Source organism: Pneumocystis jirovecii (genome assembly GCF_001477535.1).
Source record: "Pneumocystis jirovecii RU7 chromosome Unknown supercont1.5, whole genome shotgun sequence".
NCBI classification, from domain to species: Eukaryota; Fungi; Ascomycota; class Pneumocystomycetes; order Pneumocystales; family Pneumocystaceae; genus Pneumocystis; species Pneumocystis jirovecii.
In genome coordinates, this window is record NW_017264779.1 from 374,045 (window position 1) to 401,762 (window position 27,718).

Consider the following 27,718-nt stretch of genomic DNA (forward strand, 5'->3'; position numbering starts at 1 on the left):
ACTGTATACATGCTTTTTATCTCTTAATAAACCACAGAAGCACCTCTTTGTTGATCTTTGATGTATAATAAAAACCGATTAACTATTTTTTCTGCGTCGGTGATTTAACTGCTGCGATTTCGGAGATTCTCGGTGATAAATGACACACGTGTGATTTAGAACGAAATAATGTATATTAAAGATATAAGTGTTAAGAGTATTTATAAAAGTAATTTATAAGCAAACATGAATAAATATGTTCTCTGAATATTTTGAAGGTGTTATTAGGGCTTTTCAATAAGGTTTATTGGTCCAATTTTTGTTTTGAAACGGGCTTTAAAAGCCAGGAAAAAGGTGGGTTTATCAAGTCACTGGATATATTTGCGGATGTGTTGGATATATGTGCAGAGGCTCTGGAATAGATGCATAATAGAAGAAATGGTGACTTTTGAACAGAATTACACTGAATAAAGGCTTTTCAGACTCATCTTGGAAACAACTCTTAGTTGAGCTAAAATTTTGCTTTATTGAGGGTTTGATGAGATATATATGCTATGTTTTTTTACTTTTGCTTGGATATATGCGTCATAAAATACAGTATATGTCCAATACTAAGTTTATATGTGAAATATGTGAAAATTATCTCTCCATTATAGAGTATATGCGCTATAATTTCAATATTGTGCTTTAAAATTAGGTTTGAATGCAGCAGAGTCTATATGTAGCGTAGTGTTTCAAATATTGTGGAATATATGCACATTATATTACATGTTATACAGTTATTGACAAATATCAGGCAAGCAGGGCTTTGTATGCGGTCTTCAAGATGGGCCAGTGTCCATCTTTAGACAAAGATTGGCATACACAGTTATCATCAACATCTAATGAACCGTCTTTGCTTAATAAGCCATATGTAAATTTGCCGAATACAGAACCAGCATATTCTTATTTTTATCCTACTCGGACATATCTGTCTAGTTTTTATGATAAACATTTGGCAGAACGTAAGCAAAATTTTATTTATATATAGGAATTAAAATTTGCATAAGGAGACCGGGTTTTAAACCAGGATTCAAATGCATTTGTACATGAAGTAGTAGACTTTTAATAATTTTGTTATTTTAACCGTTTTTAGAACCAAACAGGTGTTTTGACGTCATCTTTTTGCAATCCGGGGACGAATATATTGAATAATACAGGTAGATCGGATGCATCATTCTCTACGTTTAAGCAATGTCAATATCATGCGTGTTCTCGTGGTTTTTTATCGCCTGCTAGCTCTTTAGATCGAGAAACTGATTATGATTTTCAATTTTCAGACTATAATTCGCCAATGATGTCTGGAAAGATTTCAGACGGGTCTTTTCAGGCACTGGATGGATTTCCAGAGTATACAGAAGAATTTAGAGAGTCTTCTCCTGGTTCTCTGGATCCTCCTTCGCATATTGTCACTGGTGTATCCGGGAAACCGTGCTCGTATGCACAATTAATTGCTTATGCTATTTCAACATCTTCAACTCAGAAAATGACACTATCTGAATTGTATAAATGGTGCACAGATAATTTTCCTTATTTTAAAGAATCTCCTAGTCAAAGTTGGAAAAATACTATTCGGCATAACCTTAGTTTAAATAGAAATTTTATTCGAGTGCCTAGACCTGTTAATGAGCCTGGAAAAGGAAGTTATTGGACTCTTAGTAAATTCGGGCCTAAACATGGTGTAAAAGTTCCAGACCGACAAAAAAGTCGAGGTCGTCCTAATAGTTCTCATTTCTGTGATTCATCACTTGGCTCGACTAATAAACTAGATGAAGAGAAAGATTCATGTTATTATTGGTAAAATAGATTTAAATGTTAGCTATAAGTTTAACTCTTTTAGTCATCCTCATTTACCTTATCCACCGCAAAAAAATCAAGAAACTTTGCTACAACCGTTTAATAATTATTCAGGCAGTCCAGCGTTTTATCCAGCATCTAATATGCAACAAATGTTTCATTCTCCTGTTTTTCAACCTGAACCTCTTTCTCACGATCGTTCGATTCCTACTCATCCATCTGCGCAACCATATAGCCCGTTTCGTTATGGTGTTTATCAACAATCTGATATTCAGTCTTGTTTGGATTCTGTATATGTCAAAAATAACAAGAATAGAACAGGATTTATGTCAAATAATATGCAGTATCAGCCTTATGAGACTCAGAAGCCTTATGAGACTCAGAAGCCTTATGAGACTCAAAAGTCTTATGAAGCTATTCCGATATGCAATAATCGTAGTTATTTAAACCAATCATTAATATCCCAACCATCTTATTTTCAGTCATACGATGATGATTTAGATCATAATAGTATATGATTTATATAAGAGCGAGGGCAGCTTAAGTAGCTGGGATAATGATAATATAATGAAATTAGTATAGATGCAGAAGATACCATCTAAATTTTAGAAAAATGTTTAAAATTACTAATTTTGGATGAAAAAATTAATTCAATAATTAATTCAATAGGATAAGGGTATATTTTTTTGAGACTTTTTTTTGGATATTAAATTAATATTTTCAAATGGTTTACATAAATACATTTTTTTTATTAAACGTCATATTTAGTCTGTTTTGTAACGAAAATTGAGTTTTTCCAATGAAGTTTTAAATTTAAGTAGATTGTTTTTTACAAATCATGAATTCAAGGATTTTTCAGTTTTTATGAAAACCGATTTTGTTTTATGAATAAAAGTTTTACAGTAAGGTTTTACGATTAATTAATTAGAATTATTTTCTAATTGTAGGGCATAAATTTATCATATTCTGTATAAAAATAATTTTTAAAATAAAATAAATATATATGTTTTCATGGTGTTCAATACATTACTAATTTAAAAAACATTGGATTTAAATTTTGTATATTAACTATGAATTCATATGACACGTTTTAAATAAAAGATAATTTTAAAGAAAAATAAGGCAAACTTTGTATCAAACAGAACCTTTCCTATTAAATTTAAAGGATTTTTGCTAAGTGTAGAGCTGGTTTGTTAGTAATGAAGCAATGGCTCTTGTATCTATTGTTTCTACAGTATCGTCTTCCACTGAAAACTCATATTTGTATTGAGGCAAACGTGCTTTTTTCTCTTCCTACATACAATTATTCAAATATTATACTGTATATATTAACTTACAGGCATTAATTCATGGTCATTATAGATCAATCTTTGATTAGGTTTGGTTGAAGATGTTATATTTTTTATAGACGAAACATCTGAATTAGATGCATTAGTGGGAGACTGATCTGTTAATGCCTCGTGTTTATCGGGTTGTAATAAGGAAGATGGTCCTCCTGTATTTGTCTGATAGGTAGTGTTGACTACAGGAGCATGAGTATCAGTAAATGCTGACGGTGTATTCGATGGTATATAATTTTGCCTAGACAATGTTATTATAAGATAGTTTACAGTTATATTTCCAACGTTGAATAATATGGTTGATTTGTTGTTGGATTGTTTTTTTGATAAAAATTTTGGTATTGTGGAGGAATCCCATAAGCAGAAGGAACAATTGACTGCTGCGGTGTTTCAACAGGCGCCATTTGTGCAGACTGTTCTATTTGCGTAGCTACTGAGTATGATTCTGCTGTTTTTTCTGAGTTTAGAACAACTTGTTTTTGTTGCATAGCTGCTTTGTGGGCAGCTAATCTGGCTTGGATATCTGCTGCATCAACATGTGTTTCTACCTTTTGTCTTTTAGGTTCTGGCTGAGGTACAGCGTCATGAGACAACATTTTTTCCATTAAGCGTTTATAATGTAATTGAATAATATCTTCTGGGATACCTTCCATTCCGTAAATTTCAATATCAATAGAATCTCTCCCAGGAATTGCATTTTCGACTGTAGTAATAGTTTCTTTATGTACTTGGACAACATGGATTGCAAGACCTGATGCTGTATTGAGTTTTCTTGAACATCTTGCACTATTTTATTAAGTATGATCCTTATAAAGAAAAATAAATACCATTTAAAATGTTTTGCACGCTGATGTGCTGTTAGAACCTTAAGATCTTCAAAATCTCTTTCACAATAATAGCAAAACGGACGAGATAAGTCAACTTGATTATGTTTTTTAGATGATTTTTTTGTCATTGTATACTTGTTTTAAATAAGTTTTTTATGTAGAAACTTCTTGAAAACAAAGATTAGAGTACCAACTTCAAAAAACTATTAAATTCTATCAAAATAATATGTTTTTTTAGTTAAAATATGAAATTTTTTGATAAAACGTTGGATTTTTAGATTTCTTTTTCTTTCATCAATTATGGAATATTTAAGTGAAAAAAATCGTTCGTACTGAGAAAGTCTTTTACTATTTTATAATGCTAGAAGCTCATAAAAATCCTGTTACAAAATATTTATATTTTCTGTAAAATAGTATTCTCTGTAGAAATAGTATAAATGAGAACGTTTGTCCGGAACTTTAAAAATTGTCGTTCGTTTCTAAAGTTATTACTATAGAAACTATTCAAGAGAGTGACATGTTTAAATGATTTTTTTAGTGTTTAAAATAATGATTATAGTCATTAATTATATATAAAAGTTTGTATTTGTATTTAATTTTCTTTTTTTTTTTAAATTTTTCCTTAGTAAAAAAGAATTGATTAAAATGTTATTAAGCAGAAAAGCATGTCTTGATTAAGATATAATAGACATATATATATATATATCAAGTCTACTTTAGAGGCATGAATTTCTAGAAGGTTATTGTATTTTTATTGTATTTTTTATTGTATTTAGAAATAGGTTATATAATACTTGTATAGCATTCTTAGATATTAACTAAATAACTATATTATAGCGTTTAAATATAAATAGCCAATTTGTACACTTTTTACGTCTCATAAGGAACTCTTTTAAAAGATTTTTGTGATATCTTTTAAAGAGCAGGTCTTAATTTGGGTCAATATTATTAAAACAAGTATTCTTTCAATGATAGGAATAATTTTATATGATTCAACAAAATATATGAAGAAATATAAATATGGAATAAATAATAATGTATCCAGTACAGTAGATATTCACCAAAAACCATCATGTGCAAAACTGTTTTTTGTAGAACGTTTTTGTTTAAATAGATAACATACACTTTGAGAGATATTGAAAAAAACTAAACACACGATAAAAGAGTAGCTAATCGGTTTAACAACTTGAAAATGTATGTATGGAAGATGCTTAGGGTGGCATCAAGCTTGAACTGGATGTGTATTCGAGACAGGTGGATCTAATTGTACTGGACTTTCACTACGAGCATCGCGCTGTATCGGTACATTCTCAACAGGCTGGACAAACGCAAAGTCAACAGATAATGTTGATTCTAATAGCTGTGTTCCATTACAATGTGCAATCGCTGCTTTTGCTTCGGATAAATGGGTATATTCAAGTAGTGCATATCCCTATTCTTAGTATTAGTGACTATTATTTTCTCCCTCCTTTCTGACCTTTACATAGCCTAATTTTGTTACATTTTGTTGTTAACACTGTCCTTATCCTACCTGTTCTCCGATCAAGATTGAGATGCAGATTCTTAATCTCCCCGTACTCCGAGAACTTATCCTGAAGATCTTCTTCTGATGTTTCCTCATGTAGTCCTGTAACAAGAATAATCCATCCTTCAATTGCTAATCTCTTTTTTAAATTTCTATTTTTACTGAATTTCTTGCTTACACTGTACTGCACGTATTCCATATTGTGTCCATGCTGCCTCTTCATCCATTCCATCCATTCCAGGCCTTGATCCTCCTTCTTCTTGCATCTCTTCTGGAGCTAAAATAAGAGATTCATCTGCATTTTGGTTAATTTTCTTTCAATATATTTATCCATCTTTCCTTGTGTCATAAAACCTCTGCCACGACAAATAACCGGCTCTAAAAAAGATCAGTAATGCTTATTCTGAAAAGAACTCTCTGTACGTTGTGTTTCCTCAACATCCATTGCATCCTGTGCTGTTGGCTGACTCATTGTATTTTACTCAATCTTTGTCGTCCTTGCGGATCTCCCTGCTTCTACTACTGTCTACACCTAATCCTACCCTTACCCTGTAACACAACCCTACAGTATAACCCTATCTTATATTACTCTGTCATTCTAATATAGTCCTATAATTAATATAGCCTATAATTATGATGTTCTGGTGTCAACTAAGCCTGTTTAAACATATGAATGTATTTAATATAAATACGTCTAGAATCCATTTAGTCGAATGTTTTTGCATTATTTATGTGTCTTGTTTTTGTCCTATTTTTATCTTAAATCTGATTTATCTATTCCATGTTTTTGTGCTTTTAATATATATATTTAAGATGTATACTTAAAATTTGTATCTAAATTGTGCATCTAGCTATCTAACCTGTCTATATGGTTAGGTTTTGTGTTCTTGGGATCCTCTAGTGCTAGGGTTAGGTCTGTTAAATGCCGATAAAGCGGACAGTCTCATCCGTTGCAATTAAAGCAGCGTTTTGGGCCAAAAATAAGGTGTTTTGCATTGCATCTAAATCCTTCATATACTGACCAAGTCTCTTCAGCTTTACTCTTCTTTTCTGGCTTTTTAATCAGCCCTTTTCATACTTTTTCTCTTAGTAAAGGCCACTATGCAGCGGTTAACGTATCGTCGGCGTCTCTCTTATAATAGTACCATTTTCCCCTTCATTGATTATTGCTGACTCTTTCAGCTCCTTCTAATAAGGTCTATTTCAAAGCTATACCCTTTCTTGCTCTTCATTGACTCCTGCCCAGGTCCGCGTTCTTAAGACGCCTGGTAATGAATTACGTTATTTCTACAAAGGAAAAGTATATTGCCCATTATCTTTCTGTATTGCTGATCATCTAGGTTGGAAAATCACCCCGTTGTGGTGATTGCCACAAAAAGCTTCAGGGAGTATGTTTTATTGAATATGCTATTCTTGTTGATATTTGTAGATTCCCGCTTGCAGACCTCATCAATATTCACGTATGTCGAAAACTAAGAAGAGAGTATCGCGTGCATATGGCGGTTCACGCTGTGCAAGCTGTGTTAAAGACAGGTATGTAGCAGCAGTAGAGACATAGTTAAAATATTAAGGGTTATGCGTGCATTTTTGATTGAGGAACAGAAGATTGTGAAGAAAGTGCTTAAAACACAGACGCATGCTAAGTCGAAAAAATAGAGTGGTGTGTTGTATAGAATAGTGTTAGTGTAGTGTATATTGCGCATATACCACGCATATACCACGCATACAATATATATGCAGTGTAGAGTATAGTGTTTTTGTCCAATATGTGCCTCAGTATGTGGAGTGTATGTATCCACAATGTACCAGCATGCACAACATATATGTATATTTGCTATATATGCTGTATATATTGGTGTATGCAGCATACGCCTGTATATGCCTGCATATACCAGTATATATGCCAATATATATGCATGTTATACCAGTCAGCCTGTATGTATAGATCTATACATGGCTATATAGAGTATGTGTTTATACAGTGGTGTCCAGTGCAGAGCGCCTTAAGTTTTCACTTTTTGTGTCTCTTGTATGATATGCAGTGTATGTCTGCTGTATACACAGCACTGTTTACTATATGCGTGTTGTATATGTGAAACATGTGTAGAATGTATTATGTCTGTAATGTATGTACCCTGTTGATTTGGCACAGTGTATATGCATACTGTACATACTGTATAAGTGCACTGCATGTATATTACATCTGTTATATGTATGTGTACTACATCATCTCGGCCATATATGGCACACGGACAAAACTAGTTAATATATAGAGCTCACGAATATACTGCATGTGTAACACATATAATATATATACAATTCATACAATTCATACAATTCATATAATACACATAATCTACATAGCACACCATCAATGTAAACACATTGTATATATGACATGAATGCAACCATCAAAGTACACAGCATATACACTTTTATGAATATAATACATATATTGCGTTAGGCACATACAGTATACATATACTACACACACAAAACATACAGCATGCATAGACTCAAATATAAGGTTCAACAGTACATACACTTTACATACAAGATATTCATCTTCTCTTTTACATATATTTAGTATCTTCAATACATGTTTCGTATTACTGACCACAGAGCACATGTTTCACTGTTACACATCTTTGCCCAAAATACATGGCTTTTTCGCATATCTTTCTTATAAAATCATATAGAATAGTCTTTTTATTTTTTATGTCTTCACTCCTTTTTATCTACTTTGGCTATTTTTCAGCCTATCTGCTCAGAGGCATCTTCTGTGCACCGATCAACGTTCAAAAATACGACTGAACAGCAGCTCCGGCTTTAAAGGTGGATCAAAGGCATATTAAAGGGCAGATAAGATGCACGAACGTTGGAAACGAGGTGGACGTGCATCTTGGAGAAGCCAAGCACGTCCTGCAGTGCGGGACGGGATGGATCCGTTGGAAAGAGACGGTGATATAGAAATGACCGACGAAGCAGGCGGATTACGAGAGAGATTGTGTGTTTTTACCATTTATTTGTGTTTTAAGAACAAGAAAGGTGTTTACAGATAGTAGTACTCCATATAGAACACAGGGACGTGCAAAAAAACTGTTTAAAGAGCGTTTTCGTGAAAGTCCAACAGAAATAGTGGTATGAAGGAAGAAGCATAGAGGGGAAATAGAGGTTTATGAAGAATATTTAGATCACAGGACATGAAGGGGCGAGTCAGGAGGAGCTGGTGTCGTTTATTTCTCGAAAATCACAAGTGTTAATTACGGATGTATGTGCAGCAGTTGTGTTTTTGGGGTAATGCTGATATGGTATGGAAATGAAGTTACGTAGTGAAGGATCTGTTTTGTACGCACATGTTCCATCAGGATCGAGCATTCGTAGTCTTCTTAAGCTTTCAGGGACTCGATTTGCGGGGAAAAATGTGAGTTTTGAGCAGCAAAATGTGTTTATACTTATTTTAAGCTTTGTATATCTATATCCAATGCGTCCAAGGACCATCCTATGCCTATGGTGTCGGGGCATATGTCTTTGTCAGCAAGCAAAGAGTCTACTATGAATATTTTGCGGAGGTTTCTTTCAAGTAGATATTCACATGAGACAAAAATGCTTGATTTGTCATCTGTACATTCGGATCCAGCGCTTGTTGAAGCTGGTATGTTTTCTTCTACGGCAACTTCTCTTAAAATGTTTCCTGCTTTAATGAAAATAGCTGAGCGTGAATTTCCAAATGTAGTATATATATATATATATGGAAAATGATTTAATGGTTATTTAGGTTATAAGTGTCAATTTATCGTCTAATAAAATATCTTCACTCTTTAATATATCTATATTGGCTCAAATATATCCTAATCTTAAAAATCTTAACTTGGCTGATAATTTATTGAAACATTATAAAGATCTAGATGTTTGGTCTCATAAAAATAAATTTCCAAATTTGCAAGAACTTATATTAATTGGAAATGGTGTTCGAGAAAATGAGGTTAAAAAAGGTAATGAAGTTAATTATCGTTCAGAAATTACAAGACGATTTCCAAACTTAAAATTACTTGATATGGTCCCAGTAACACAAGCCATTGAATTTGATATTAAGGATTCTGCGATTGATAATTCCGGAAAAGTTGCACTACTTGAAAGAATATGTAGTAGTTTTTTTGATTCCGATCTTACTAGAAATACGGTGATGAGTTTCTTAGAAAAGTATGTCTTTATATCTTTTAAAACTATATGTAACTTTTTAGATATTTCTCTTTATATGATAATGATAGATCAAATACTGTTTCAATGTATGATCAAAATGCTTTGTTTTCTATATCTATAAATACTATTGCCCCAAGAAAAAGAGAAAAAGGAGTATTTTCATATGGAGCTTCTCAATTTTCACAATACATTTCCATGAGTAGAAATCTTTTGCGATTAGGAACATTAGGTTGATAATTTTTTTGTTTTTAAATATTTTAAAATAGTGTAGAAGCAAGAATAGCAAAACTTAATGTCGGTCGTACTAATATTTCTCAAGTTCTTTCTGCACTTCCAAAAACTCGGCATAATTTTACAGATTCAAATTTATATTGTGTTGATGCATGGTCACTTAAAGGTGTTTTATCTGCAGATTCTGATCCAAATGGATTAGTTGGCATACAAATTATACTACATGGAGAATTTTTTGAGTTAGGAAGTAGACGAGAGATTAAGAGATCATATGATAGAACTTTTATTATTGGGCCTAATAATGGAAATATTACTATTCGGAGTGACATACTAGTTATTCGGGCTTATGGTGGTAATGATAATTTTCATATAAATAAGCAAAATGTGCCGCTTTCTTCATCCAATATTTTTCAAGAACAACAAAAACAATATATGTTAGCAGAAATTTCCAAAAAAACAGGACTTAACCAACAGTTTTCTTTGATGTGTTTAGAACAAAATGAGTGGGATATGGAAAAAGCTATAAATAATTTTAATATTTTGAAAGTATTACTATACTTGATTTTATATCTATTATCTAATTTATTGTAGAACAAAGGTGTTATACCTTTAGAAGCATTTAAATAAATATAAAAATATTGGTTTAACTTGGTTCTTTTTATAATAAATTGTCTTTTATGTAAGGTTTTGTATTAAAGGTATTTATTTGCATATAAGTGTAACTGTTGTTTATTATTAAACTATCTTTTTATAATATTTTAACAGGTTTTGATTTTATAAAAAATTATAAAAATTCGAATTTTGCAGAAAACATTTTGTACTAACTATTATATGTTTTGTAATATACTACCTATAAATAAATTACAATAATAATTTAAAATATTTTGGTAAAAATAGAAATTTAATAGGAAATTAAATAATAATGAGTGTTAATTATTTGTGGATTAGCATACATATGAACTGCGTTGGGCAAAAATATGAATTCGATATATTTAAAGTTTTAATAAGTATTAAGTATTTGTATATATTATATGCAATAATTGATTTACAAAATAATTTTTTTTAAAAAATAAATGCAATATAAATATATATATTAAATAAGATTTTTCTTTTAAAATATTACTAAATACATAAATATCTAATTTTTAACATATATAATATCTTTTGTAAAAAATTTTTGATAAAATTATTTAATAAAAAATGTTTAAATCTAAAATATTGTTCGATTTATAGAAACAAAACTAGTTATTATAATTAAGAACTTTTATTAAAAAAGATAAATAAGCATAAAAAATATTTAATACTTGAATAATAACAATTACATGTATTTTAATAGATATTTTAGTCTGAAATGATTTTTTGTTGAAATATCGATTACTATGGATATGCAATCGCATAGATAAAATACGCTATCCATCTTAATTATCTTTTAAAATATAGGTTTATCTGAGAAAATGTTAATATTGATATTAATTTTTTAGGAAATATAGTATTTGAAAATATTTTACTTTTTTAAAAATCATTTTTTTACACTTCTATGAAAAATGTTAATATTTTTTCATTTTTAAAAAAATATCAAGAAAGAAAACTAGACTTTACAAAGGAATATGTTTTTTCTGGAAATATAAAAAGTCAAAAAAGATATTTTAAAGAACATTTTTTTTCTTTAATATGCGAAAGTTTTCTTATTTTTTATATATTATTTTTTAAATTTAAAATATTATCTATATTTCCAATATTCAGTATACTTTTTTGAATCATGGCTTTTAAGACGTATTAATATTCCTTTAGCGTTATTTTTTGTTTTTTATATCACTATAGTTTTTTTTTCTCTTTTTTCAAAATTTTCATTATTAATTTATGATTTTTGGTAACAATTAAGTATATTTTATTCTATTAATATCTAAAATTATTTATAGTAAAAAAATTCTTTATATTGTGATCTTTCCATCTGTTGTATTTATGACTAAAGCAGATTCTATACAAATATATAAATGGAATTTCGAAATTTCAATATATACTTTTTTATTTATATTTTTTTATTCTAATTTCAACAATTCTTTTTTTTCTTTTAATACGGTTTACTTTATTTTATCTATCTTACCTCTAGATTCATATTTTTTGATACTGTTGCATTTTTCGATATTACCATTTATAAGTAATTTTACATTTCCATCACTAAGTATAGAAGAAATATCTCTTGTCTCTCAAGTTCTTACTAATTTACTGGCTTATTTAATATCTTCTAAAAATAGCTTACCACATGAATTATTCTTTATTTTAGCAATTTTTGGACCTATTATAGGCGTTTTACTTGCCATTCCTTTTTTAAAGGAATCCATTAAAATTTCTCAAATATCTTCTCGTTATCGTACTCCACTTATGAAGATTAAATATATTGGATGTGCTATTATTTCATACTTCATTATTATTATATCTATTCTTATAATACAACACTATGGATTTAAAAAACACTTTACTAAAGACAAGAATCTTATTTTCTGGCTTATTAATTATATAATATATGAAAATGGGTCTGTTATAAGACAAAAAATGTTGCTTTGGTGGTTTACTTGTTTAATTATTAGTATTTTTTTTATAAGAACATTTTTTTGCCAACATAAATCAAAAATGGTCTGTAATAATAAAAAAATATTATATAGTGAGTTGAATAAAAAAAGGAAATTTTTTCATGCAGTAATTGTAATAATGTTTCTTCCAACATTATATTTAGATGTAAGCAATTTTTTTCTATTTTGCATTATTAATATCTATAGCCTTTATTTTCAAATATATCATTTTCTATTGCACTTTTATTATTTTTTATTTCTGAGGTTATTAGAGTGTTTGCATTACCACCTTATGGACTATCTTTACATTCTTTTTTATCTAAATTTACCGATGAACGTGATAATAAAGGCAAAATTATAATTAGTCATTTTTATCTTCTTATAGGATGCGCTAGTCCATTATGGCTAGATTTTGCTGGCATTGTATTTGATCAACAAAATCAATATAAACTTAAGTTGGGCACTATTAGTGGTATACTATGTTTAGGTTTTGGTGATTCTGCAGTAAGATTGATTATATTAAATACAATTTATTTATTATATTAAAGGCCAGTCTTGTTGGAAAAAAAATTGGTAAACTACATTGGCCCAATTCTAAAAAAACACTAGAGGGGACATTTGCATTTATTTTAGCAGTATTTTTTGGCGGGATACTAACAGAATATATGTCTTGGATAAATGACGTTATTATAGTAAGTATATAAATATAACTTCTAAAGTTTTACAAGTTATAGTGGACCGATTTTTTCATGGCAACTATTATGACTGGTAAGTAATTGTCTATTATTTAAATAAATTAATGAAAACAGCATTATTTGAAGCATTTTCGTCACAAAATGATAATATTTTAATGCCCATATATATGTGGTCATTATTAAAGAGATAATTTTCCAGCTAAAACAACATCTTTTCCAAAAGTTTTCCATGATATATTTTTGATTTGACAAAGTGTATTAGCACTTTTAATAACAACATCATTACGATCTTCTATGAATATAGGTGATATTGTAATTATAATTGAATCAATCAGTTTCCATTCTTTTAATAATGAGGATATTACATTAGCACCTCCTTCTACCATAACACTTGTGATTTTCAGCTTTAGAAGTGTACGAAGAATATCATTCCATTCAAATAACCCATTTATATTTGTTTTTACTTTAATAATTTTTCCTCCAACTGCATTTAATACATCAAATGATGGTTTATGATATGCTTGGCAATTAAAATTTTCTGTTACTAAAATAATTGGGGGATGTCCCCATTTGTTCTTGGCCATAGAAATAATTTTTGATTCATGTGTCAACTTAAGCCGAAAGTTAGGATCCAGTATAACAGGAATAGGTTGTAATTCAAGAGAATAGTAGGATGTCTGTGAATCTAAAACACGTGCTATTCTTGAATCAGTAAAAATGTTATCAACAGGATTAAAAAGTAATATTAATAACCATTTAAACGTGGATTATCACTTTCAGCTGTCCCAACACCAATTAATATTGCATCATGCTCTATTCTGAGTTTATGTGTTAGTGTTTTTGATTCTTTACATGAGAGAACAAACGGAGAAGCCGTCCTTGTTCCAATTTTATTATTAATTGACTGAGCATACGTAAGTGTCAAAAAAGGTTTCTCATTATGTATTTGTTTTGATTTTGAACAGGGTAAATACTGAGTTAAAAATTCATTAATTTCACTGTTTAGTTGCTCCATTTTACTCAATATTTAGATAGCAATTCTACTACTTATTCTAATAATCTCTATTTTAAAACCAGAAATCCAATAATGATTGATTAGTCTTTTAAATATATATTTTTATCATAAAATATCTTGAGTATTTGTTTTAGAATTACTGTATAAATATTCGAGTTTAGAAGTGATAAAGATAAATTTTAAAATGTGTCAAAAATTTAATAGATATTTATATAAATATATGTCAAAATTTATAGATAAATTGTCATATATTCTTAATATTAAAATATATTCTTTTTTCCAAAAATAAAAAACAATTAAAATTTTAAATAAGATTCAATAATACCTTTTTAATTATCCGTTATTTTATATATAGAAAAACAGTTTTTTATAGATTTCTGATATGATGTTTTTATATTTTTATAAAATTTTTAGACGTATTAAAAATATTTTTAAAACACTAAGAAAATATAAAAAAATACAAAACTTATTGTTAGTTTTGGTGTATTTTAAATATATTTTTATTGATTTTTTTCTATTATAAATAAAATATTATTATATCAGTTACCAAGGAAACGTTACTATACTTTTTTTAAATTCGCATAAGATCGAAAAGAACATCGTGCGGCTCCCTGTATTTTCGTGTTACTCAATGATTACATCAATGTAGTTTTTGAGTGTCATATACAGTGTAGATTTATGTTGATGTATAGGTGCTTTACAAATTATTTAAAATTTATGTTTTTGATCTTTTTTTATTTGTAAGAAGATCAAAGGTACTGATAGTTCATACATATATTGTTAATATATTTGACAAAAATGGTTACATTACATATTTAATACAATAGACTGTGTTCTTTTATTTACTTACATGTTACTTGTTTTAAATAAATGTATTTCCATTAAAGTACAGTTATTGGCTTAATTTAAAATAAAAAGTATATTATTTTTATTGTTATTGCAACTGGAGTAATAGTTTCTCCACTTATCCATATTCCGTTTGTTGAAATACAATGAGACTCTATTCTGTATCCAAGAAGAGATTGAATAGTATCTGAAATTGCTTTAGAAATAGTTTCTGGAGATTTTACTTTTTCAAAACTTTTACTATTATAATAAATAGTAGATGACAATATTTTGCCATTTGTAAATTTTTCCTCAAAAGAGTGTAACAAAGTTCCTAGAATAGCTTCCAATGATAACTCAGAATCTTCAGAAATTTTATAAGTAAAAAACGAAATTGACCATAAATTACTTTTAATGATTCCTAAAATACTTCAGAAGTGTACATTTACTGAAAATTAAGCACCATCATAAGAATTTTCACATTCCTTCTTTCCTATTATATTCCATTCTATTAATGCCTCGGAAGATAAACTATTGACAAGAATTATTAAACAATCGTTATTATATAAAAAAGAATGTTTCCATATTTCGTTAGTAAGTAAAACATAATATTCATTTGAAATAAATGCTATACATAATATGCTAAAAATCTTAATATTTTCAAATATTCTTTCTAAATTTTGCAAACTAATAACAACTTCAGATGAAAACGATTTAGGATATGGTAAACACATAGTAGATGGTATAAGGCCAGTTTGACCAGAAGTAAAAATCATATTTTCAAACTATTTGTTTATTAGAAATATATTATATATATATAATAAATACTATAAGAGCATGAGAATAAAATCCTATATTTGCTGGAATCCAATAATTTCGACTATGAACATAAACAACAGATCTTTTTTTATCTGAAGAATCCGCTAAAATAGATATTTGTAAACGATTGAATTTTAAATTATTACAATTAATATATATTCTCGAAGGAGGTTTTGGAAAATTAAAATATTGGTTATATAAAGCATCTATATGAGAAATATGTTCTTTTTTTTTAAAAATAAGCTCAACAAATATAATATTAGAAAGCTCAAGACTATATTTTCTTAAATTGTCTATTAGAATTAATATTTTTATCAGGAAAATTAAATAATACCTTTTAATTTATTCATACAGCAATGGAATTCTTCTTCTAATGTATAAGTCTTCGAATCTATTGAATTTAAATATGCGCTAATTTCTCCAATAGCTACTAAATTTTTTAAGTTTGAAAAAGTCATAAATAGCTTATTATTAATATTCTTTTTTATAGAAATAATTGGTATTATATAATTTTGTTTATATTCTCTATTTTTGTAATCATCATCAATAATTTTCTTAAGTTGCTTATATTTTTCATTTAATTCTTGAGGTAAAATAAATTTTTCTTTCCATTTTGTATTAATAAATGATTTTTCTTCTAATTTTGCAACAAAATTAAAATAGGCAACATCATCTGATGAATGATTAACTATTTGAGACTTAAGACTACATCACTATTAGCAATATTATTATTTATTGAAATAACTACATTTTTATCTTTTTTTGAAAAATAGGACAATCTAAAACTAGACTTTCGTATTCTCCACCTTCTCCGCATATGTTTAAGTTATAGCGTTTATTCTGTTCTTCATTAATGACTTAGAATCCATAAAAATCCAATAAACCATCTCTAACAAATAATCTTTAATCTCTACAAGAGATTTTCCCAAATGAGACTTATTTAGCCCTAATATGTGTTATTTAAGTGAAAAAATTCTGTAATTTTTATTGCCTAAAGATGAAACTTTTATTATAATAGCATGTAAGTTTTGGGATATCATTTCTTCGAGTAAATCTTTTTGATTTCTTTTCCAAAGATATGCTAAACATACTAAATTAAGTCTTTTGCATACATTTTCAACCCTTGTTCGCTGATAATTTGATAAAATAGCTCCAACAGAAACGGCTTCTAAGTCGGGATGTAAATTCTTCAAAACATTAGATATAAAATATATTTACACATTTTATTATATCCCAATACCTGAATTCTTTTAAGTAAACGATGAAGATCCTCTGTTTCATCATTAAGAGTTCTGCAATAGTTCAAACTTTTGTCAATTGATGATCCTGTAATAAATTCATAATAAAACGGAATATTCATAGCTTGCCCATAAAGGTGAACTACCTCTTGGCCAACTGTTTGGTACATATAACTATCGATTTCCTCTTTATATGTATAAGCTAGACTTTCTCCTTATAAATGAAAAAATAATTACGTTGTTTTAATGGCTGCAAATTTGCTAATGCTATAATTTCATGACCATTTGCGATACAATACATCATATTATAGCAGCTGTCTTTTCCTCCACTTATTAAAGCTGCAACTTTCATTTTCTTATAAAAAAACTAATTAATTTCTGCTTTCTAATCCATATCAATGTTTATCTATCCTATTTATTCATTAATACTTTTTCAGCTAAAAAAATAGATATGTTGCGTTTTTCTATAATGAAAAGATCTAATTAAATCTCTTCATCTCAAACAAACGTATTTAATCTTGCAAATTCTGTCTTTGATAACAGTGGAGCATATCCTTCAGAAATTCCTCCGGCAACTCTACTGTGTTTGCATAAAAACGCATACTTTAAAAAATAAACCTTACCTAATGTAAAAAAAACATAATTTCTATAAATCTATGCTCATTATTAGCTGAAATTACTCTGTGATCTATTCTTTCTTTTACATTATATTATCTCATCTTTTTTTTAATTTAAGAGATTAATCGTCGATCTTGAACAGACGTCCATGTCTTTGGCGTCTTACTTGGCAGAAAAGTATTTAAACAAAGAAGTCGTTAAAAAAAAGAAAAAAGCACAAAAAGATGATAATTCTATTCATATAGTTGATGCAGATATTACAGGATGGGTTGAAGTTCAGCCAGATCGTAAAAAAACAAAACAAATATCAGGTAAATCATAGTGTTTTAAATGACAGATATTTTAAAGGCTTTTAGCTGCAGAAAAAGCACATGAAACCTTAAGAAAGGCACAAAAGGATCTTAAGTCAGCATTCAAAAAAGGGGATCGCTCTTCCTGGCAAAAAATAGCTAATGAAAAAGAAATTGAACATGACACTCTAGACTCACAAGATCCACCTGTTGTAGTGACACTTGATGGACATGACATTACTTTGAATGAGAACGAGACTCCAGAGGGTCCATTAATGTCTAGTGGTGCACGAGCAGGGCTGCAAACAGCAAAACAGGTTGCTGATGATTTGAAACGTCAAAAAGATCGAGAACGTGCTATTTTTCAAACAGCAGATCCTCAATGGACAGGAAAAAACGCAGAAACCATCTACAGAGATGCAAGTGGCCGAAGAGTTGACATGGAGCTTGTTATGATGGAGAGACAGCGTCAGAAAGCCAAAGAAGAAGCTCAAAAAAAACTCGAACTTGAAATGTCAAAAGGAGAAGTACAGAAACGCCAAAAACTTGAAGAAAAACAAAAACTAGAGGAAATAAAGCATTTGCCATTTTCAAGGTACTCTTATTTTTTTTTAATCTTTGCTCATTTACTCCAGATCAATCGATGATCCAGAACTTAACCGTCTTCTTAAAGAAAAGGAGCGCTGGAATGACCCTGCTGCTTCTTTCCTCACAAAAAAACAAACTTCTACTCGTCCCGTGTATAAAGGATACTACAATGCCAACCGCTTTGGAATCCCACCTGGATATCGCTGGGACGGCGTCGATCGAGGAAACGGCTTTGAAAAAGCCTGGTTTGCCCATCAAAACGAAAAAAAAATACAGGCTGCTCAGGCATACGCTTGGAGTACCGAGGACATGTAAAAACACTTACTCTTTCACCATTAGCAACTCCAGCAACTTTATCCCCCTGCCTAGGCCTCACTTCCCCTCACACACTTTTGTTTAACAAATACATAAAAACTCCTCCCACTGCCTCCATTCAAACTAAGCTTTCAAAACTCTTCACTCTTTTTATTGTTTTTCTTTACGCCTCTATCTAACAATATATATCTCTCGGCTGGTCCGCTATTCTATAACCCAATATCTAACGATACTATACATGACACATTATACATCCATCAATAATATTTACTTTAAATATATATACAAACTTTATACTTTTTACACTACTTCTACTCTTTATTCACCTTTATCCCCTATTCAATACATTATATACTTTATCCTTCTCTACCTATATTTTCTATCTATATTTATATACTATACTAATTCTCCCCATTATATATATTCACTGCCCTCCAATTCTCTTAAACTTTAATTTACTTTATATATGCAAGTGTTTATTAGCATAAAGCCACGTGTATCATCATTTACTGTCTCATCTGCATCTTTTACATAAATCGGTGTTTTAACTTTTCTCCAAACGTTCTCCAAACGCTAAGGCCCCCTCTTAGCTTAAGTGCATATCATTATAGACTTAGGAATAATCAATAATAAGTAGACTAAGTCTTAGCAAAGACTGAAGAGGGGTTTAGTAAAGAGCTAATTAGAGTGTCTAAATCAATATTCACAAAAGAAGTATAAGTAGATCATTAAATAAAAAGGATATGAAGAAGAAATGACGCATATATGCATGTATTTGCATAGCCACACCGCATATATATGGTTTTTTTGTGGAAAACAAGGGAGAGAGGTCGTGCACATATATATATGAGCTTTGACAGCAATATACTCCACAGCAGGTTAGCAGCAGATTATCATTAAAATTCATGGGAGATCCCCGCAATGAGGCGCATTAGCAGTTGTCAGACACACTTTGAGGCTGTAGTTTAGGCGAAGATTACGTGCATCGGGTGTTAGGATTAGCAATTGGATAAGAGGTTTGGAGACCAGACGCTGGATACGTCTTGGACGGGTAGATTGGAAAGCAGAGGGCGGAGTGGAGGTTCAGAAGAAAGCAGGATTTTCATAGCATTGGAGCTGGAATTGGTTCAATATAAAGAGTATCAGTGTGTAAAACACACAGTCGACACGTTAGACACGGTCGACAGCATCCAGACGGGCTAGACTCGGCATTATTAATAAAAGAGTGGTTCTCTGCGGTGTAATTTGGGGTTTGGTATTGGTAAAGAGGAATTGGGGATATTAGGGGACACAAGTGAGAATCAGAGAGCTGTATTATACGGTGTTTTAAGTGTTTTCTGTTTTTTTGCCAAGAGGACATTAGTTTTTCCTTATGGAATCATCATCGCCGCTTGATTTTGAATTGGGACATAATTCGGACCGAGTGGGCGGGTTTTGTGGTCCAAAAGCGATGCAATTGCAAGTGAGTCGATATTCATCGCCGTTGACATATACACCGGTTTCTTCGCCGAGTTTTAATGTGTTATCTGGGTCGGGAAGGTTTTACGTAGAGCCTCCGCCATATATTGCACAAGGGAATGCTATCTCTGCGCCTCTGAACTGCCCATCGACGTTGCAGCGTGAGGAAAGCCCGATATTTCATTTATCTGGATCGAATCAACCATTTATGGGAGATGAGCTGCATGATTCAGGTGTACAGGGCAAAGATAGGACATGGGATGAACGAATGACTGCAATTGACGTAGCGCCTTTGTCGAATCCTCCATTTGACGACAAGCATGCAATGTTTGCATTGGTTCGGGATACTTATCAGCCGTCTTTTGATATTTCGGATTATATTCTTCATCCTAATTATGATACAAAAAGTCCACGGTCATTTCGGCCTGCAATGTCTCCAGGATCAACAACAGTAAGCGAATTTGCACCAATTACTCCTCCTTCTTCCACAGAAGATATCAGTTATTTTGATTACATGTTGCCTCATTCACGACCAGCATCAATACTTGATCGATCTTGGCTAGTTGATATAGAGCAAAGTAACAGCAATGAAACACATGTAGATCCATCAAGACTTTGCATGAATCAGGCTTTGCAACCGAGTTCTTCATTGAATAAGTCAATTGCAGAGGAAACTATGAAACGTTCCAAGGATGAAAAAGATAAAATAGAATATGAAGAGCATGATGAATTGAATGATAAAATACATGATGATGATGTGAAAAGTTTGAATGATAATGAAGAAAACGTCTCTGAATATCAAGAAAAATCGACCACAATGTTAAAAACAAAAAAAACTCGGAAAATAAAGAAGGGCTCGTTTAAACGGCGAAATGAAGCTCCATGTATTGAAGAAGTAGAGGATTGTTCGAAACCAAAACGGGGCCGTGTGTCTAAAGAACAGAGACAAAAACTTTTGGAAATGTCTACAGCGGCTGTATCAGGTGCTAATTCGCTCGTGGGACTTGGAATCTTATTGCATGATCCACAATATGGTCAAAGAACAGATACTTTTTTTCACAATAGAGTTCCACTGGACAATAAAGATGTCGAAAGTGGTATAAATCTTCCTCCGCAGGGTATTTTTCTTACAAAAACGAAAGCTTCCCGGCGAAGATATGGCCAAAACCATTCATTAAGAGCAGGGGGTTCAGTTGAAAAATCTTTTATATGCGAAATCATTGGTTGTGAAAAGAAATTTCGCCGAAGCGAGCATCTTAAACGGCATGTACGATCTTTGCATACAGGAGAGAAGCCATTTGTATGTACAATATGTCATAAAAGATTTAGTCGTTCAGACAATTTAAATCAGCATTTAAGAGTTCATAAGGTTTCTAGCGAAGGAAATCAAGGCACAGTAGTTAATAAAAGAAGAGTCAGAATGGTTGAAAAGAAAGGCCGATATCATGGTATACCATAATGCTTTCATTGATTTTGAAAAACAGTGAGTTTAAATCAGTGGTCATTTTGTTTTTAGAATTGAATTGGGTTCCTTAATTGTCTTTGCTTTGTGAATTTACATTTTTAATTCTTAATATCAACATGTGCTTGTGTATTAGTTTTAGCATTTTTATAAATGAGTCATCCATCATGGAAATGATAAATCATTACTTTTCATTCTTAAAAAATTCAATTCTTATATATTTCTTTTTTGATTTATTTTGCTTACTAATTATCTTACGTAATTTTTTTTATATCGTCTATTAAAATTTTCTTGGCAGATTAATATACAGATCAAAATATATCTTGATAAGATTAAAAGTATTTTTATTTTATTTTATAAAAAAAATATAATACTTTAAATTTCAAAAAGATATTTTTAAACAATGTTTTTAAAACAAGGTTTTAGTGTTTTTAAGATGTCAACACGTTTACCGGTTTTTATTGCGAAAAACAGTCTACATAGAATGTATTCGACTACTACATCTTCTTCTTCACGTAAAATCCTGTATGGAGGATTTGTTTTTAGTGCAGCAGCTTTAGGATATGGGTATTATTGTATTAAACACAATTCAAAACCGCTTGATTTTTTAATTGGCAAAAAAATTACTGAAAAGGATTATTACAAAGTGTTAGTATTTATAGGATATATCAATTTGTCTTAATATCTTAGATATCAAGAAATAGCGGAATTAATGGATTCTGATGATGTAGAAAATTATGATGATGGTTCTCTTGGACCTATTTTAGTTCGTCTTGGATGGCATTCTTCTGGAACATATAACAAAGAAAACAATAGTGGAGGATCAAATGGTGCAACAATGCGATTTGAGCCAGAATCTAAGCATGCTGCAAATGCAGGTCTTCATGTTGCACGTGATGCTTTAGAAAAAATTAAAAAAAAGAATCCTTGGATCAGTTATAGTGATCTTTGGACTTTGGCCGCTGTGTGTGCAATTCAAGAGATGGTAATAGTATTTTTGTATAATGTTAAAAAAAAATTAATTTATTAGTCTGGTCCAGCTATTCCTTGGCGTCCTGGCCGTATTGATGGTGTCTGTACTCAATGTCCTCCAGATGGTTTATTACCCGGTATATTTTGAAAATAATGACTTTATTTTCTTAATACCTATAGATGCATCAAAAGGACAGGATCATTTACGAAATATTTTTTACCGTATGGGATTTAATGATCAAGAAATTGTTGCTTTAAGTGGTGCTCATGCATTAGGACAGTGTCATACGGATAGATCAGGTTATATAGGACATTGGACGTAATGTTAATTTTTTAATTTAGTTATTTTTCTGATTTTTATGTTAGTTTTTCGCCTACTGTGCTTACAAATGATTATTATAAATTGCTGTTAAGTGAAAAATGGGATCAAAAGAATTGGAATGGACCAAAGGTGTTTCTAGTTAATCAGCTTTTATGTTTTTGCTAATAAATTTAGCAATTTGAAGATAAAACTAAAAGTTTAATGATGCTTCCTACGGATATTTGTCTTATAAAGGTAGCAATATAAATTGAGATAAATTATAAGTTGATTTGGAATAGGATAAGGAATTTAAAAAGTATGTTGAGCTTTATGCAAAGGATGAAAAGAAGTTTTTTGAAGATTTTTCAAAAGCGTTCAGTAAACTTTTAGAATTGGGTGTTCCTCGTTTTGATCAAGATCCTATTATATTTAAGCCTCTTAGAGTTTAAGTGTTGCATTATATTTTTAATCGAATGTTTATTTTTTAATTTTGAGATCTATCAAAAATAAATTTTTTATGATAGATCCAATATAGTAATATGTTAGTTAAAATGTACGGAAATCATTTTTATATATATTTAAATCAGTAACATTATTTAAATAAATACTATTATTTAAATATATATATTTTTTATTTATTGAAATGTGCTTAATATTATAATTGTACTTTATGAAAAAAATGACATAATTTGTTAATTTATTTTAAATTATTTATATTAAAAAAAATAAGTATATTTTCTTTTTTGGATGTGTTTAAAGGCTATTTACTTTAAAATAAGGCTTTTAAGTAGGTAAAAAGATCTTTTTCTTTAATATTACTTTATTTACTTTTGAACTTTAAGTGAAAAATTATTATTGAAGGCATTGATGAATTTGTTTTTGCTATAATAATGAATAAATTATACGTTGTCTCTTTGTTTTTACCAAATACATTAGGCTTTGATTTAGATGAAACAAATTCAATCGAACTTAATTCACAAAAACTACACCGTAAAATAGCAAAGCCTATTCCCCATTTAATGCAAAAATTTGCATCTTATTCTAAAGGTTCTCAAGATATAAATTGTGATACGTCTTTACTTGAGGTTCCAGAAGATCAGTTTTTTTATTCTTTAAATACTACAGATATGTTAAAAGATAAAGATAATATAAAGGAAGTTTTTGAAAATGAACGAAAAGAATTGAACCTTCCAAAAATATATTCTCATATTTCTTCTTCTGTGGTTACTCTTAGGGAGCCTGTAAAAGAATCTTCGAGTATCATGGCTGATTATTCTCATTCATCTATCTTAACATCAAGAAGACGTCGAACATCGTTTGATATTACTCTCTTTTCAGAAGTAGTATGGACGATTGAATCAAATGATCAAAGTAATTGTGGTCTTGGGAATGCAATTCGTGCAGCTTATGAAACGGGTAATTTAGAAGAATATATTTTTATTGGGTTACTAGGGATACCTACAGATTCTCTTTCTGTTGTAAGAAAGTATGAAATTGAACAAAAGTTTGTAAAAAATTATCGGAGTATTCCTATTTTTGTTTCAGACAAAGATTTTGATAATCATTATAACTATTGTTGTAAACAGGTATTTAAATATTCAAGATATGATTAGTTTTAAACTATTAAGGTTCTTTGGCCTTTATTCCATTATCAAGTACCGGATATTTCTAAATTTAAAGTACATCAGAATTATTTTTGGAATCATTATATTGCCTTAAATCAAGCTTTTGCAAATAAAATTATAGAAATATATAAAAAGGGTGATATCAGTATGTTTTATTTTTCTGATACATTGAAATTGATGGTTTTTAGTTTGGATTAATGATTATCACCTACTCTTAGTTCCTCAAATGGTACGTCAAAAATTACAACATGCGATGATAGGCTTTTTTTTGCATATATCATTTCCATCATATGAAGTATTTCGTTGTCTTTCTGGTTAGTTTTATTTTTTTTTTAAAAAAATTATTTATATGAAATCAAGTTAGAAAACAGCTTTTAGAAGGTATTTTAGGGGCTAATGTTATTGGTTTTCAAACTGATGAATATGCATATCATTTTCATGAAACATGTACTAAATTACTTAATGCTGAAACATTACTCCAAGGTATAAAATTTGGATCATTGTTTATTAATACAATTAATCTTCCTATTGGTATTGATCCTAAAAATTTACAAAAAAAAAGATCATTACCTTCTGTAAATGCTTGGATATCATTATTGAAAAAAAGATATGCAGGGAAATCTTTAATTGTTGGACGAGACAAAATGGATGAAATTAAAGTTTTTCTCTTAAATTTATATTAAAAATTAATTAATTATTGATTAATTTAGGGAATGCGTCAAAAATTACTTGCTTTTGAACTTTTTTTAAGCAAACATCCTGAATGGAGAGAAAAGGTATTTTTTATTTTGCATATATGTATATTAATCAAAAAACAGGTTGTTTTAATACAAGTTGCTCTTTCTACTAGTGAAGAAAATGAAACTCAGCTACAGATTTCAAATATTGTGACAAGGATCAATTCTACATATGGAAATTTATCTCAACAACATCAACCTTTAGTATTTCTTAGACAAGATATTACATTCTCACAATATCTTGCTCTTTTAACAGTTGCAGATATCCTTTTGGTTACTAGTTTAAGGGAAGGGATGAATCTTACAAGTCACGAGTTTGTATTTTGCCAAAATAAAAATTGTGGACCCTTAATTATAAGCGAGGTATAAATATTTAACCATTTTTGAAACGCATTAACTTATTAGTTTGTTGGAAGTGCTACTCGTTTCAAAGATGCTGCAATTATAATAAATCCATGGTGTTTTGAGCAGGTTTCTAATGCTATTTTTAAGGCACTTACTATGCCTCATGAAGAGCGTTTACTACGTTGGAATAAACTTTCAAATACTGTTATGCATAATGATGCTGCAAATTGGGCTATAAATTTTGTTAATGGGATTAAAACTAGTTTATCTTTTGAATAAAAGAAAAATATTATTTAAAAAATATTATTTATGAATTATTTTAAAATATATAAAAATAATATTATTGAAGGATTTCTTTGAGATACTAAATCTTTTTTAAAAAATTTCATATTAAATGTATTTAATGTAGGATTTGTAAACAATTTGGTTTTTGTTAATTTTCTATATTTATATTAGATTGAATAAATTTTTATTTTTGTTATTATTTTACAATTTAAAAGATACTAAAAAATTTATATTTTTATGTCATTAAGTTTTGAATAGTTCTATTTTTTAAAAGCAAAAAAGTTAATTTTTAAAAATAATTAATTTTCTATTACTTTATTATATTATTATATTATTTTTATATGAAATATATTTATTGAAGTAAAATAGTTTAAATATTATTATTTTCAAGATATTAAAGATAAAAATATTTTTATTGATTTAAAAAAAAAAGTTTGTTATTAACAATAAAAATGATAATATATTTGAATAATTGAATTAAATAGATAATCAAGTAAATTATATTTTGATTATAAATATGAAAAAGAGTATATTTATAAATAAAATTTATTGGTCAATTGTTAACTTTAAGATTTGATTTATTGTGAATTTTAAATATTTTAAAATATTTTTAAGTTTTTGAGAAATTGATAATATCGTTTTTAAAATGAACATGATTAAATACTTAATAGAACACAATATAAAGTTGATTATATATATATTATTAAAAAAAATTGTTAAAACTGTTTTGTTCAATAGTGTATAAATATAATGATTAGTTTTTATTCATTATCAAATCTATAGTTTATATGAATAAATATCTAATTTTTTTATTGTTAATTTATTTATTAAAAGCATAAACTAACTGTTTTTAATATCACTATTATTTATATCAGGTTAAGAAAGTTATCAAATAAAACCATATTAAAAGGCTAAAGTTATTAAATAAAACTAGTAAATATATTTTTTATTGTAAAATATATTCATAAGATTATATTTAGAGCAATATTATTCAAAATAAAAGTGACAAATTTATTGTTTTCAATATATTTATTACTTTTTAATTAATGTTTTAAAGACTTTTAAATTCGGTTTTTTGATTTAATATAGAATTTATTTTTAACTATTTTTAAAATATTTCTTAATTTTTTTGAAAATAATATTGATATAATCATTTAAATAATTCAATAACAGAATATAAGTTGTTCTTTAAACATTTGAATTCTAATACAAAAATAATGATATTGAATATTTTCAAAATAATATATAATAAAATGTTAATTTTAAGCATTTAAAATTATAAAAATATTTATTTTGTAACATTTAAATAGTTTCTACAAAGTTTCTTAAAAATAAAAATGTATTTATATAATAATATCTTATTTAGCTCTATATATTTAATTAACATTTTTTTTTTCAATTCATTAAAAGATTTAAAAAATTGATGATTGTAAAATTAAAGTTTAAACAACATTATAGTATTAAATTATTTTAATACAAAACAAATAGTAGATCATAATTATATCATTTAGTATATAAAATTCGATTATATTTTTTCTTTAGCAGAGTAATATAAGTTATATTACAATAATGAGTATAATTGCTATTTAAATTCAATAAATATATGTATTTTTAAAAAT

At 28.9% G+C, this 27,718-nt stretch overlaps 12 protein-coding genes across 12 annotated transcripts; 8 read left to right on the forward strand and 4 right to left on the reverse strand.

Moving 5' to 3' along the window:
- Positions 1 to 805: 805 nt before the first annotated feature.
- On the forward strand, positions 806 to 2,333 carry T551_01338 (uncharacterized protein; the record flags this gene model as incomplete). The annotated part of the gene is made up of 4 exons (XM_018373601.1): positions 806 to 983; positions 1,029 to 1,072; positions 1,115 to 1,815; positions 1,859 to 2,333. The coding sequence occupies 4 exons, from the start codon at positions 806 to 808 to the stop codon at positions 2,331 to 2,333; spliced, it is 1,398 nt and encodes a 465-aa protein (XP_018230256.1).
- A 655-nt stretch (positions 2,334 to 2,988) lies between these two features.
- Positions 2,989 to 4,110, reverse strand: T551_01339 (uncharacterized protein; the record flags this gene model as incomplete). The annotated part of the gene is made up of 4 exons (XM_018373602.1): positions 2,989 to 3,108; positions 3,153 to 3,396; positions 3,441 to 3,941; positions 3,983 to 4,110. 4 exons carry the CDS (start codon positions 4,108 to 4,110, stop codon positions 2,989 to 2,991), a joined length of 993 nt encoding a protein of 330 aa, XP_018230257.1.
- Positions 4,111 to 5,204: 1,094 nt separating this feature from the next.
- On the reverse strand, positions 5,205 to 5,979 carry T551_01340 (uncharacterized protein; the record flags this gene model as incomplete). The annotated part of the gene is made up of 6 exons (XM_018373603.1): positions 5,205 to 5,414; positions 5,460 to 5,470; positions 5,514 to 5,639; positions 5,686 to 5,802; positions 5,862 to 5,885; positions 5,931 to 5,979. The coding sequence occupies 6 exons, from the start codon at positions 5,977 to 5,979 to the stop codon at positions 5,205 to 5,207; spliced, it is 537 nt and encodes a 178-aa protein (XP_018230258.1).
- A 629-nt stretch (positions 5,980 to 6,608) lies between these two features.
- T551_01341 (uncharacterized protein) lies at positions 6,609 to 7,163 on the forward strand (the record flags this gene model as incomplete). The annotated part of the gene is made up of 6 exons (XM_018373604.1): positions 6,609 to 6,648; positions 6,690 to 6,703; positions 6,754 to 6,807; positions 6,848 to 6,895; positions 6,937 to 7,040; positions 7,079 to 7,163. The coding sequence occupies 6 exons, from the start codon at positions 6,609 to 6,611 to the stop codon at positions 7,161 to 7,163; spliced, it is 345 nt and encodes a 114-aa protein (XP_018230259.1).
- A 1,211-nt stretch (positions 7,164 to 8,374) lies between these two features.
- T551_01342 (uncharacterized protein) lies at positions 8,375 to 10,568 on the forward strand (the record flags this gene model as incomplete). The annotated part of the gene is made up of 9 exons (XM_018373605.1): positions 8,375 to 8,514; positions 8,573 to 8,648; positions 8,701 to 8,778; positions 8,833 to 8,931; positions 8,973 to 9,239; positions 9,286 to 9,710; positions 9,752 to 9,939; positions 9,982 to 10,487; positions 10,533 to 10,568. The coding sequence occupies 9 exons, from the start codon at positions 8,375 to 8,377 to the stop codon at positions 10,566 to 10,568; spliced, it is 1,815 nt and encodes a 604-aa protein (XP_018230260.1).
- Positions 10,569 to 11,903: 1,335 nt separating this feature from the next.
- On the forward strand, positions 11,904 to 13,287 carry T551_01343 (dolichol kinase; the record flags this gene model as incomplete). Its single annotated transcript, XM_018373606.1, has 4 exons — positions 11,904 to 12,677; positions 12,719 to 13,015; positions 13,060 to 13,203; positions 13,246 to 13,287. 4 exons carry the CDS (start codon positions 11,904 to 11,906, stop codon positions 13,285 to 13,287), a joined length of 1,257 nt encoding a protein of 418 aa, XP_018230261.1.
- Positions 13,288 to 13,385: 98 nt separating this feature from the next.
- Positions 13,386 to 14,221, reverse strand: T551_01344 (2,5-diamino-6-(ribosylamino)-4(3H)-pyrimidinone 5'-phosphate reductase; the record flags this gene model as incomplete). The annotated part of the gene is made up of 2 exons (XM_018373607.1): positions 13,386 to 13,903; positions 13,960 to 14,221. The coding sequence occupies 2 exons, from the start codon at positions 14,219 to 14,221 to the stop codon at positions 13,386 to 13,388; spliced, it is 780 nt and encodes a 259-aa protein (XP_018230262.1).
- Positions 14,222 to 15,126: 905 nt separating this feature from the next.
- Positions 15,127 to 17,455, reverse strand: T551_01345 (diphthine--ammonia ligase; the record flags this gene model as incomplete). The annotated part of the gene is made up of 9 exons (XM_018373608.1): positions 15,127 to 15,467; positions 15,510 to 15,831; positions 15,875 to 16,158; positions 16,200 to 16,570; positions 16,614 to 16,705; positions 16,750 to 16,800; positions 16,870 to 17,052; positions 17,106 to 17,290; positions 17,341 to 17,455. 9 exons carry the CDS (start codon positions 17,453 to 17,455, stop codon positions 15,127 to 15,129), a joined length of 1,944 nt encoding a protein of 647 aa, XP_018230263.1.
- A 414-nt stretch (positions 17,456 to 17,869) lies between these two features.
- On the forward strand, positions 17,870 to 18,914 carry T551_01346 (uncharacterized protein; the record flags this gene model as incomplete). Its single annotated transcript, XM_018373609.1, has 3 exons — positions 17,870 to 18,032; positions 18,078 to 18,606; positions 18,647 to 18,914. The coding sequence occupies 3 exons, from the start codon at positions 17,870 to 17,872 to the stop codon at positions 18,912 to 18,914; spliced, it is 960 nt and encodes a 319-aa protein (XP_018230264.1).
- A 1,372-nt stretch (positions 18,915 to 20,286) lies between these two features.
- T551_01347 (hydrogen peroxide stress regulator 1) lies at positions 20,287 to 21,831 on the forward strand (the record flags this gene model as incomplete). The annotated part of the gene is made up of 1 exon (XM_018373610.1): positions 20,287 to 21,831. The coding sequence occupies one exon, from the start codon at positions 20,287 to 20,289 to the stop codon at positions 21,829 to 21,831; it is 1,545 nt and encodes a 514-aa protein (XP_018230265.1).
- Positions 21,832 to 22,223: 392 nt separating this feature from the next.
- On the forward strand, positions 22,224 to 23,556 carry T551_01348 (uncharacterized protein; the record flags this gene model as incomplete). Its single annotated transcript, XM_018373611.1, has 7 exons — positions 22,224 to 22,482; positions 22,525 to 22,819; positions 22,865 to 22,943; positions 22,987 to 23,125; positions 23,173 to 23,257; positions 23,303 to 23,362; positions 23,407 to 23,556. The coding sequence occupies exons 1-7, from the start codon at positions 22,238 to 22,240 to the stop codon at positions 23,554 to 23,556; spliced, it is 1,053 nt and encodes a 350-aa protein (XP_018230266.1). The 5' UTR covers positions 22,224 to 22,237.
- A 441-nt stretch (positions 23,557 to 23,997) lies between these two features.
- On the forward strand, positions 23,998 to 26,093 carry T551_01349 (uncharacterized protein; the record flags this gene model as incomplete). The annotated part of the gene is made up of 7 exons (XM_018373612.1): positions 23,998 to 24,693; positions 24,736 to 24,877; positions 24,921 to 25,046; positions 25,093 to 25,391; positions 25,443 to 25,508; positions 25,551 to 25,832; positions 25,875 to 26,093. 7 exons carry the CDS (start codon positions 23,998 to 24,000, stop codon positions 26,091 to 26,093), a joined length of 1,830 nt encoding a protein of 609 aa, XP_018230267.1.
- Positions 26,094 to 27,718: the final 1,625 nt, after the last annotated feature.